At 36.8% G+C, this 12,791-nt stretch overlaps 1 protein-coding gene across 1 annotated transcript in view; it reads left to right on the forward strand.

The window, feature by feature from the left end:
* COL21A1 (collagen type XXI alpha 1 chain) overlaps positions 1-12,044 on the forward strand; it is a 114,259-nt gene extending 102,215 nt beyond the window's left edge. The window contains exons 23-30 of the mRNA XM_064447881.1: positions 782-817; positions 1,510-1,554; positions 3,618-3,650; positions 7,180-7,326; positions 7,424-7,478; positions 7,808-8,008; positions 9,996-10,073; positions 10,776-12,044. Coding sequence (XP_064303951.1) covers positions 782-817; positions 1,510-1,554; positions 3,618-3,650; positions 7,180-7,326; positions 7,424-7,478; positions 7,808-8,008; positions 9,996-10,073; positions 10,776-10,963 — 783 coding nt within the window. The 3' untranslated portion in view covers positions 10,964-12,044. The remainder of the gene's footprint in view (positions 1-781; positions 818-1,509; positions 1,555-3,617; positions 3,651-7,179; positions 7,327-7,423; positions 7,479-7,807; positions 8,009-9,995; positions 10,074-10,775) is intronic.
* The last annotated feature ends 747 nt before the right edge of the window (positions 12,045-12,791 follow it).

Raw genomic sequence — 12,791 nt, forward strand, 5'->3', positions numbered from 1 at the left:
TTTCAGTCAAGGAAGAGAGAGAGGCACTCTCTGGGAGTACATATTTTATACCTCTGTCATTAATTAGCATGAACAGTTTTCAAGAGCTGCCTGTTTCACTCCAGTGTCAATTAGATGGTGTTCAGACAACTTGATAAACCTAGATACCTGCCTTTTAAGTACCATTTGCACCATCTGATTGCCAGTCACCCTACTAATGTTTATTTTCCATAAACATTTCAATGAAAGTCAAAAGGAGTGGGTGGAAGTGGAACTTAGTCCTTACATGGTTTTGATTAAATATTATTTTTCTGATTAAAAATATTTTTTTCTTTGGTCTGTTGTGTATAACTTCTGAATTTGATGAGTTTATAGTAAGTGTTACAGAGATTATTTATATGCTGTTCTCTGTGGGTGAAGGCAAGCATACTTAGTGGTTAGCATTCAGATGAAATTTAACCTATCAGATATACTGCCCCCTCTCCACTCCCATGCACTGAGTGGATAAAATCCTGCTGGATTTGCCACCTAATTATATTGTATTTTTAAATTTTAACTTGGTATATGAGTATCCACTTTTCATTTTTATAGTTCTTTCTGTGATGGATTCCCTTCTTAATATAACCTTCTGTACTTTTCTCAGTGTTTGTGTACATAGGCATGAGGTGATTTGTTTTCATTCAGTATAAATAAAAGCTATTAGATACTTCTTTTGTATTTACTGTATTAAATTAAAACACAAACTACATGTCTTTGAAATGAATCATGTTACAATGGAGACTTTTCTTCTAATATTTTACAGGGGGACAAAGGAAACCAGGGTGAAAGTGGTATCCAGGTATATCAACTTTGTTTCTAATGAAATCATCTGGCAACACTATGAATACAAGTCTTGGGTGTTAATTCAGGAGCTTTTTTTTTTTTTTGAGATTAAGCTCCACAGAAGGTTTTCTTGAAGAATAACAGCACTGAGCCCTAACTCTTCTTCAAGGAAAACTGCCCAGTATGCCCAGTAAGAATTTCCAGCTGTGTTTCTGGGGCTGAGCAGGCTCTTGACATTTGGTGCAGAGCTGTGTGGTCCTGGCAATGGTGTGCGTTTGAGGATGTGGGTTGTGCTGCTGCCCCAGGGGACATGACACAGCTTTGTCCCAGCCTGGATTCTGTCCCGGGCACTGTGGGATCACATAAATGCTCATAGTCAAAGTAATGCCACCTGGCCTCTGCCTACCTACTGTATTATAACCAGTGGCATATTCCTCCTTGCTATCTAAAAGTCATGGAAATACCTACAAGAAAAAGAAGAGTATCATGTCACTACTTGGATCCTAACTTGGCTCCTCTGTGTTTGGAGTAGAAGTTGTATCTTTCTGCACAGTTTCTGCTTTGATCTCTTGGAGAGTAACTTTTCAAATTGATTGGGTCTGGTTTAGGATAAGATTTTAGGGTTTACATCTTTGTGTTATTTTTGATAGTTTAATTACATCTCCCAGATAAATGTATATTTTAAGAAAATGTGCTTCTTTTCTGAAGGGACTGAAAGGAGAAAAAGGAAGACAAGGAAATCCAGGCTTACAGGTACTGTTAAAATAGTGATCCTAGGTCAAGAGAGCCATGATTCATATTTGTTTCTTAAGATTACTTCCATCAACATGGATAGTTCTTGAATCAGGTGAAATATATTAATGTATAACATGATTGCATAGTTACATAAATTACCTCTTGAACAACCTTAGTATTCTGAAAATAGCATACACCACATACAGAGAAGGTGGAGCCACACTTTTCTTGGCTGTGCACAGTGGAAGGATGGAGGAAACGGACACGAGTTGGAACACAGGAAATCCCAACTTGATACACGGGAAAAGCATTTTGCTTTGAGGGTGGTCAAACACTGGAGCAGGCTGCTCACAGAGACACTGGCAAAACCTGCCTGGACAGGGCATTGAGCAGCCTGCTCTAGCTAGATCTGCTCTGAAAAGGAGGTTGAACCCATGGAGGGCCCTTCCAACCTACATGATTCTGTGGTTCTGGGATATTACAGCTTGAGAAGCAGACCAGAAATACATTTTTCTGGATTACTTTATTAAATCCTAAATTATGGATAATTTTTGTGAAACAAATTTAAATACTATAAAATGCAGATAACAGCACAAAGTGGCTTTTGTGTAAAGGTTATAAGAGTGATGCTTGAGATGTTAAGATTTTGCATGTACCATGCTACACTTTCATGTAGTTTGTTACCTCCTAGACTATACTGGGAGTCATTATTGACATATTCTGTGCTCATAAATTACAGATGTTTCCTGTTTCAGCTGCAAATCAGTGAGATCCAGTTGTTTCTCTTTAACAACTGTGGCCAGTATGTTCTGATTGTGTCATAGTTGGCTATCTTGTTATACCACAGAAAATAACTGAGTATTTATAAATACTTGTTAACTACATAATCTATGTCATGTCGAAACAGAGAAGTATTTGTTAGAGGTACGCATCTAAAACTAGACTTGGAAGGAAGTCACAGTTGCTTTTTTCAGAATTACGACATCGATACAGCTGCCTGTCTGGCCAGAAGGAGCTGATTCCAGTGGAGCATGGGCAGGAGATCTAGATTGTATGTTAGCCTAGTTTTATCACTCTCAGGGGCATGTAGGTTGACAGGAGTCCGGTAGTAAAGCTGAGCAGATATTTTTGAACTGGTTTTAACCAAATATAGTGTCCTACTGTAACATTTTACAAATTAAGCTTTCTGCTTTTTCCTTTTGCAAATCATGGACAATTTTTTCATGTATTTATTATTTCAATCATACAGTAAAACAAAGTGATAGTGAAAGAAAACTTTAAAATTTTCATTTAGAATGATGCAACTGAATTGCTGTTGCTTGCTTATTTTGGGAGAAAGCTGAAAAAATAATACAGGCTTGGTCTAAAATTGTTTCCCAGGCTTATCTAGTTTGGTCAGAAACCAAAAAACCAGTCATTCACATACTTCTGGTAGACAGTGCTAGGTCTTTCCAAGGTTTCTCAAGCCTCCAGGACTTCTCAAAGATAGAATACAGATTCCCTTGTCTATAGAAGTATATCAGAAAAGTGAAAAAGCCTGTGCTGAACTGCCATCTTGCCATGGCACTTAATGATCGATAAGACCCCTGACCCATTTGGCAGAAAAGACACCGAAACCATTTGCCAGCATGCAAAATTTGGCTTACAAACTGAGTTTGTATTTCAAAGGCTCTGAACTTGATTTCTGTCTAGTAAGACAGTATTAAACAGGTAGAATCAGGAGTTCCTTTTGCTAGAACACAAAATTTTCTTTCTTTTGTCTTTTGTAAAGTGAATAAGGCTTTGTCTATATGCACTTCTTGTACACTAATACAATATATTATTTATAATATATATGCTATAGTCCAAACTTTTCCTTTTGGTATATGGTGTTAGAGGTGTTAGTAAACTGTTAATTCACAATGATAATAAATTGTTCATCCTTTAATGTAATTTGGTTTTTTGGTACAAATAGCAATTACAGAATCTTTAAAAATTGACATTTATGATAAATAGTGGAAAACAAAGGACAAATGTATTATTTTTTTATTCCATTTGGCTCAACTTGTTTTATTATTTTTCTTTCATATTAATTCCTAAAGGGAGTAGAAGGATTGAGTGGAGAACAAGGAGAGGTAAGTATTTTGCAATGACAAATATAGTATTACAAAATTATTCCATTTGTTTCTGCAAATTATGTGACCAGTATAATGTGTGTTTACAGTCTTATTTCCATGCTCACATCTCTATAAGCAACAGAAGTGAATTGAGAAATACCAGAGAAGAGAAAGAAGTATTAGTTAAAAAGAGACATAGTGAAATATATATTACATGAAAGATTTAAAAAATTATTAAAGCCGAGGATATACTTTAAGAGAATTCAAAAACCAACTGAGAAGGAGCTGGTTGAAAAAAACCAAATCATTAAAGCAAAAGAAATCTAGAGATTCTAAGTTCACTGAAAAATAAAAATACAGTTCATAAATGAAGGCAGAATGCTTGATTAAAATAATCCGTATTGTTCAGCAGCAGCCAATAACAGCAGGGCAGGATACAAAAATAAGGCACAGGGTACACAAAGATCCTCCTTCTTGTATGCTTTCACTCTTTTTGGCAGTCAACAAATATGGGGCATTTAAGCTAGAGATCAAGACCATTGGATTTAATATCAGTCTTTAATTTGCCTAATTTCTTTTGAACTGTGCTGCTACACTGTACTTTCAGCTTCCATAGAAGTCTGTGGTAAGGACTTCCACAGCTGAACTATTTCTATTGTGTGTTTTAACCTTCACCAGTGAGATGTCTTTGTGTACCTTTATTTCAAAGCTAATGAAAAGAAACATAGCAAAGTCTTTACAAAGATTTTTTTTTTCAGAGAATTCTGTCTTTGCAACTGATTCAGAAAATGCAGGGCAGAATTCTTTCTCTCTGCTACTAAGTTTTTACAGAAATAATCCAACTCAGCCTGAAACTTGAGGGGCATCAGGGGAAGCCTGCTTGGACTGCCCTTGGTCTGTCAGAAACTGCATTTGTTGCTCCCCAGGATATTTTTAGAAGTCACATTTTTTTTTTTTTCCTTGTGTTTGTCTAATGTAGATATATTTATGGCCAGACCTTTTAATATTTGTGTTGCATGTTTAAAAATTGCAAGTTATTTTTTATTTCTTCCAGTATCTAGTGAAATAGGGGACACTCTGTTCCATTAATATAATTCTCCTTCAATTTTATGTAGAGAGTTCTTTGTTCAACCCTTTTTCATTAAAGCATTGTTGCATATCAATAACTGGACATATTCACTGGAAGCTCAATTCTGATAATGAAATAATTTTATGCATTTAAACATACAAATTGCCCTATATGCTGCTGTGGTTCTGTGAAATACTTAAAATTAGTTTGGTTTATAGGTGATTTGCTAAATCATTGCCAAAACTGGTAAAAGATTCCTTGTACACTACTGAACTAGCCTCTTTAAATATTGTAAATCATGGTAGTAATAAATTTATTCTGAAAAATCCTTTTAATAATATTCTTACTATACGCTAAGATATCACGGTGTTTACTTATCAGACCTATAAAATTAGTTTATTTTCTATTTTTATAAAATATGTTGTCTTTTGTTAGACTCTGACTACTCAATAAAAAGTCTTTTCAGTCTGTAATTGTTAGCACTTATTGACCTCTTTTCTTTTTTTTTAATTTTCTTTGCCAATAGCAAGGGTCAACAAACAAGGCCACACATGGGATGTGGCTGAGCATTACAATACCAAGATATACTGCAGAAAATGTTCCCTCAGCAGTTTCATTTGCTTTTTGGCAAGTTCTGCAGGCAGTTGTGCTGATGTTTCCAATGTTTCGTCCTAGCGTTTTTATACTGGCTTCTTGCCTGTAATGTTTTTCTACAATAGATGCCATTTTCCCAATATTTCCCTGGTTCTTAATGCTTTCTAGCTCCTTTAATATTTAGTCCAAATAAATCAACTTTCAGGTCAGATGTATTTTATGTAAACATAGTCCATAGCTGTAAAAGTAATTAAAATTAAAACAAATAACTTCTAGCTACAAGAACAGAATGATTTTCAGATCCCAGCACATATAGCTTCTAGTATAGCAACAGGCAGCTCTATATGCTCCATATGTTTATCTTTGAGGCTTGCTGACCCTGTTAAATGAAAAAAAAAACCCTGCTACTGGTAATTATGTAATAGAAATGAACAAGTACAAATCTACATGGTGTAACTAAGAGTATCAAACCTCTATAACTACAACATTCAAATTGACAGTGTCAAGAAAATAAAACACAATTACAGCCTTGGAAAAAGTCAGTTCTGAATTAGCCTGTAACTTTAGTAGTGGGAAGAGGGTACGAACAGCTGTTCAGTTCATGCATGTTATCTTACTGGTGGATCATCCTTCCAGCCGTACTCTTAGGCACTTGACTTACATCTGTCACATTTTGTCTCATTTCTCTGTTTTTTTAAGAGGAAAAACTACCTGCCTTGTATTAGTGGCTAGCCCTCTGCATAAAACTGAGTAATCTAATACTAAATTTGAAGCTTGCTACCCTAAAATAATTCATGTGGAGAACTCTGGGCATTGATACTAATTCAGACCAAGCCGGAAAGGTTTGAATTCTTCTGATGTAAAGAATTTTGATAAGTGCTATCTAGGATAATACAAAGTAATATAAATATCATAATTTAAAATTCAGTGTCTATTCATTCATTTCTAGGAAGACTGTATGCCTGAGTGCTTCTTAAAGTTGCATCATTTACTCCAATAAGTTTTGTCATATATAGTAATTCCCTCTAAAATACTTGGAAAGGGTGAAAGAAAATTTTGAAGCAACTGATAAGATTATGCAGAAGCTGTGCAAAAATGGAAGGAAAAAACTCATCAGGGAGCAAACATAGTATACTAACTTTTATCTTGGGCACGTACCAAATTACACTGTACTGATGTTTTGTTGGCTGCAGCATAGGGAAGGAGTTCCACATGAACTATTGCAGTAGGTAATTCCATACATAGAAGAACCATTGCTTTGATGAAGATATATCAAAATATTTTCCAGTTTTATTTTAAACTTTTCCAGTGAAGCAAATGGACTACAGTTATCAATCATACGAAGAATAAATGAAGTCAGAAAAAAAAAAAAAACAACAAAAAAATCCTGAAATCAAAGTATTTTTTTCCTTTTTCCCTTTGTCTTACACACTATAGGCATAGGGTAAAAGTCTTGATTATTATAGTATGTTTGCCAAGAACTTCAGCGATGCCAGAATTTCACTTCTAAGTTTTCCAGCCTTCTGAGAATTTTAATGTACTGTAACAAATTATCTAATTCTCATGAAAAAGTGAATACAGCCTTTCCTTCCATATGTTAAGAAGGAGGACTATGTTGTTTTGCATTAATTAGTAAGTAAAATGGGCCCTTAATTTTTTTTAAAATGGTAATTTTTCCTAGTTATGTGGTAAATAATTGTACCTGAAACTGTTACTAAAGAATCTGAAAACTTCAGTATATTTCAGTGAAATCTTCATTTTCACCAATGAAGATTTTCAAAGATCATCTATGAAGATTTTTCTCAGAATATGTTTGCTTGTTGCTACCTAGCTTCCAAATGGTCTGTGAAGATACGTTTGGCTTTTCTTTGGTTTTCATCCCAGAAAGGTGAGAAAGGAGATCCAGGCATTCGAGGCATCAATGGGCAAAAAGGAGAATCTGGTATCCAGGGTTTGGTTGGACCTCCTGGTCTCAGAGGTCAGCCAGGAGATAGAGGACCCCCAGGACCACCTGGATCAGATGGGAAACCTGTATGTATCGGACCTCAAACTTGTCATTTCGGGTACCTTAAAAACCCCAAACAAATGCATACTCTCTATTGTTTTAACTGTTCTCTGTTCAATTCAGGCACGAGAATTTTCAGAAGAATTTATTCGACAGGTGTGTTCAGATGTACTGAGAAGTAAGTTCAAACTATTGTTTTTTTTCTTGTTTAAAGTGCTAAAGAAGTTTCCTGATAATTATAAAGATTCTTTCTTGAAAGCAAGATCGGTATTGCTGATTTATAATTTGTTTTCCTACAGAAATATATATATATATTTTTAATATATATATAAAATATGTGTGGAAATATATTTCCACACCACAGGTTCTGTATTTTACCATCTTGTTTCCTAAGGTGTCATATTCTCTAGAGGAAGGAAACTGTTTTTGTATTAGTGGCTAGGGGGCAATATTTTCATATTTTATTGTTGCAACACTCTAAGCAATTTTTTGTTTGAATTCTCCCAGCCCAGTTGCCTGCCATCCTCCAGAGTGGAAGACTACAAAACTGTAACCACTGTCAATCCCAAAGTGCTTCCCCAGGAATTCCAGGACCACCAGGCCCAAGAGGCCCTGAAGGCCCCAGAGGGTTTCCTGGTTTACCAGGAAACGATGGTATTCCAGGGATGACAGGCATCCCGGGTCGCCCTGGGGCTCGTGGGACAAGAGGTACTGCTGCATGTGCCATGGTGCTAATGGCCTTTATGACTTTGTTGATTAGTGCTAGGTGGAGTAAGGGAATATCTAGATTTGTATCAGAAAGTGTAACTGAGGACATGGTGCAATGTGAATGTTTCACCGTTTATGAAGAATGCATGTCAGAAGAAGAGAAAAATACAAGAAGGCAGCAAGATAATTGCATTCAGTTGTTCAGTTCTACTATAGTCAAACTTTGTTTTGATCTTTTTAGAGAGTTCTTAGCCTCATGTGAATGTTTCTAACTGCATTTAGATTTTTTTTAGATCAGATATGCTTAGACATGGATTTCAATGTATTTCCATGTTTTCTGGTGTCTTTTCTTCTGAACTTCTTTGTTTCTGCTATTTTAAAGAACAGTATTTATTCACTGGCTATTTACTATCTACTACTCTGTAGGCTGATTTTTGGCATGCAACAAACTTTATACTCCCTCTGATATCCTGGGGTTTTCTTGTTGGTTTTTTTTTTTTTTCTTTTTATCTCATAAGGAGTTTATGGTTTTCTTAATCATTTGGTTTCTTTTTAGGCAAGCTAAGGTTTATGCTTTCAGGTAACTCTTCCATCTGAGCATTCCAACTGATTTCTGTGATGTATTTGCAGACTTTAAGTTTAAAGGACACATATCTAGCCTGGAGCTGAACCGAGAGACTGGGTGAAGCCCATAATTTGATAACTGGTCCCAGCTGCAGCTGTGTTTTCTATAGCATCAAAATAATCAGGAAAGTTGTATAAAATACAGCTAACTAGTAATGTGCCAAGGGTAGGAAGGCAAATGCTTGGTAAATATTTACTTCTTTTATGTCTTATTAACTGATCTAGCACGTCAAATTCACGTTGGATATGATGATGATTTGTCTGTAGTGCTTTTATAACTTCATCTCCAGTTGAGGAATATGCAGTTTGCCTCTGGAGCTGACACTAACAGTTCTGGCTATTCTATAAGAAAATAGCCAGAAAATAGATGTCTGGAAAAATAGATACTTGTTTCTTTGAAGCAACTTAATTTATTGGGTTGTACTAGTTTATGAGAGCACATATTTTGCCCCTCTCAGTATTTCTTTGGTGTAGATTTAATTCTGCCACATGTTGTGGAAGATTGTCTATATATTCTGTATCCAGCGGGGACTGTGGTGAATACCTTACACTCCCCCCTCACTACAAGAAGGACACTGAGGTGCTGGAGCGTGTCCAAAGAAGGGAAACGAAGCTGGTGAAGGGTCTGGAGAGCAGGTCTTATGAGGAGATGTTAAGGGAGCTGGGGTTGTTTAGTCTGGAGAGGGGGAGGCTGAGGGGAGACCTTGTCGCTCTCTACAACTACCTGAAATGAGGTTTTAGTGAGGTGGGTGTTGGTCTCTTCTCCCAAGTAACCAGTGATAGACAGAGAGGAAACGGCTTCAAGCTGCATCAGGGGAGGTTTAGACTGGATATTAGGAAGAATTTCTTCACTGAAAGAGTGGCCAGGCATTGGAAGAGGCTGCCCAGGGAGGTGGTGGAGTCACCATCCCTGGAGGTATTTAAAAGACTTTTGGATGTGGCACTTCATGGCATGGTTTTGGAGACATGGTAGTGTTGGGTTGGAGGTTAGACTTGATGATCCTAGAGGTCTTTTCCAACCTTAATGATTCTATGATTCCTTCATACAACTTCTTAAAAACTTTCCCAATGGAAGGGCAATGACAGCAAATCTCTTAATTGCCCATCATCTATTCCCTCAACTCATAGTGGCTGTCTGCTTAACAGGTGCTACATCAACTCTTAATTCAGAAGAAATGGGGATAATTTAGAACCCAATCACACTGTGCAGGTTACAAGGAAATGCTTATTTTTACATCCCATTATTTGCTTTTGAATGATTACATTTTTTATTCAATAAGTATTACTAAGTGCTGATTTCCTAATTCATTGGATGAAAATATTCTTAGTGTGCAAAGATATATATGTGTTTGCTAATTCACAGGACTGCCAGGGAAAAATGGCGCAAAAGGCAGTCAAGGAATTGGGGTTCCTGGGATCCAAGGCCCCCCAGGACCTCCAGGTGAGGAATGGTTCAGCTGTGCAGATTCAGTGCATACTATAATTTCCAAAAAAATATGGTTTAGTAAAAATGTTGATATAATTTGGAAAAACTTAGTTTTTACACATCTTAATTACTACATATGTTTTATGGCTAATGCCTGTCACTTGCATGCCTTTTAAATTGTCATATAATACATTATTTAACGAGACAGGCCATGTAGAGCTTGGTACCTGAGACTGCATTTTCTTGGCAGATGGCTTGAAGTCAGCCATTAGCTGAAAACTGAGCCCTGATATAATCATGTGACTTGTAAACATTGCTTAGTGAAGGAAAATGTTCTTCCTAACACCAGTGTATTTATGCAAAATGCAAAGTTGAGCATTTGGAAGAGATATTAGGGCTGGATCTAAAGCCAGAGAAATGATTCATGCCATGGTGGTTCCAGATTATATGATAAAGTATAGCACTATATTAAGTAGATTTTTATATTTCCTTTTAAAAGGTATTTTTATTTAAAGTGTTTTCCACATGCTTTTAAAAAAAATCTTAATAAGGTATCATGTTGGTTTGTGACAAGAAGCGTCTTTTCAGAAAACGAAGTTTTCTTTTTCTGCATACTTCACCAAAGAGCAGGGGGGTTGTGGGTCCATACTTGCTCTTGTTTTCATTTTAATAAAAATCTGCTGTAATGTATTTGTTTATTGCATGTGTGTTGTTAAGGTCCTGAAGGTCCCCCGGGTATGAGTAAGGAAGGACGTCCTGGAGAGCGTGGGCAGCCTGGTAAAGATGGAGATCGTGGCAGTCCGGGAATGCCAGGACCGGTTGGACCTCCTGGAATTTGTGACCCATCATTATGTTTTAGTGTAATTGTGGGGAGAGATCCATTTAGAAAGGGACCAAATTATTAATTTTTGATACAATACTTTAGAGGAATAGGTATGGTGCTTGTCTTTTATGGTCTTTCAAGTCTCAGGAAGGTGACCAGCAATAATCCCATAAGCAGGAACAAAAGTACTTCTGACATTATAAACATGATAAATAAAGATCGCAAAGGTTATATGTTCCTTTAGAAAAGAAAGTCCAATAATTTTTTTATAACTTGCATAATTTGAATCTCAAGTGTTTTTAAAGAACCATCAGTTTTATTAGGGATAAAATGAACAATAATATTTGGTATTTAGTATTTAAGTGTCCTGTTGTAGCCCCATTACCACTGAAGTCCTTTGCAAAATTGCTGGAGACGCCACTGGGAGCAGGATTAGGCCTTAAATGGTATTGGTCAGGTATAAATTACTGTGAAATTTTTCACATGCAGCCGACATACAGTATTTGATTTTGAAAGAATGTGGCTGGCTTTGACTTCATATGTGTGTGAATCTCATTGGCTTGTGTACATTTCATATGTCATAGCTCCAAGTGTTCTGTGAGGAAAAGCATGTATCAGATTTTTGTAAATTATGAGAAATATCTGGACTTATTGTGGAAGTAATATCACCTATTTTGTCATGCAGCTCTCTGCTTAAAACCAAGGTGAAATGCAAGGGTAGAACTCCTACTGCTTCAAGAAGGGCCAAGGTTTTATTGAAGGTGGTACTTTCAGCTACGAAAGGTCGAAAGGTTCCATATGGGTGATTCAACTTGTATGAAAATAGCATTAAAAATAAAAAAGAACAAAAAACTGGTATAGCCGGCTTGTAGCTACGATTTGACAAAAAAAAAAAAAAAAAATGTTTGCACAACCCCGATGTAACAGTTCTGCGTAATTAAGTTATATACCCTTTGCTGTTTTTCCCCAAGGACTGCAGCTGCCAAATTGAAGAAGCAGGTTTACAGGGAGAAAGGTCTAACTGCTGGCTGACTAGCTACAATGTTTGTTATGCTGTTCCCTTTTTCATTTTAAGCAAGCTGTGTGTATTTTGTGTAATTTTCATTGTATGCTTTGCTAATGAGGTGTATTGCTTGTTTTAGATAAAGAACAAAGGCAGAGTTCCCATGAGAATTTAAAACCCTTTTCTTAAATTAAGGCAGAGTCTTGTATTGAACTTAACCAATGCTTTATAAGTGGCTTTTTCTAATGTGTTGTTTTTCTGTTGTCCTACTATCAGAGATTGGTAATATGCTTGACATTCAAGGTAAAATAAAATTTTGTAAAGAACTGGTCGTAGTTTGATGAGCGATTGCAAGAGTTGCCTGTGTCCTGTGTCACAGAAAACAGTGATTCCTCTAATACATGGAGGGGTAGTTCCACCTTGCAGCTGTGCTTTTTTTCCCCCCATGTCCTTTCATTTCCCCGGGAGCAGCACCCTTCTGCTGGGCTCCCACCACCTGTGGGGCAGGCAGTGCCGGAACAGCCAGCTGTACTGTGCCCAGTGGCCACTGCCTGTCCAGAGCTGTGGCCCATGGAAAAGTGCTTGCAGGGAGTAGTTTAGCCAAACCACAGCCTTGGTTATAGTGGAGGGCAATCATTAGCGTCTCATAAAACCTAGTCTAAAAACCTCCAAGATGATTCTTGAAAGATACTGACAGGGACCTGAGAAATGAAGCTGTGCATGAAGTTTTTTCCCCAGACAACTGTTCCTTGGTACACACTGTAGGACTTTGCTCACATGAACAAGGATTGATTGAATTTCTGGAAGAAAGAGTCTAGAAACCTCCCGTTTTATTGCATTCAGTCTCACACTGTTTATTTCTGAGACCTGGAAGAGAAACGTGTTGCTAGGTCAGGAAGGAATTACG

Source organism: Phalacrocorax carbo, chromosome 3 (assembly GCF_963921805.1).
Source record: "Phalacrocorax carbo chromosome 3, bPhaCar2.1, whole genome shotgun sequence".
Taxonomy (NCBI): Eukaryota; Metazoa; Chordata; class Aves; order Suliformes; family Phalacrocoracidae; genus Phalacrocorax; species Phalacrocorax carbo.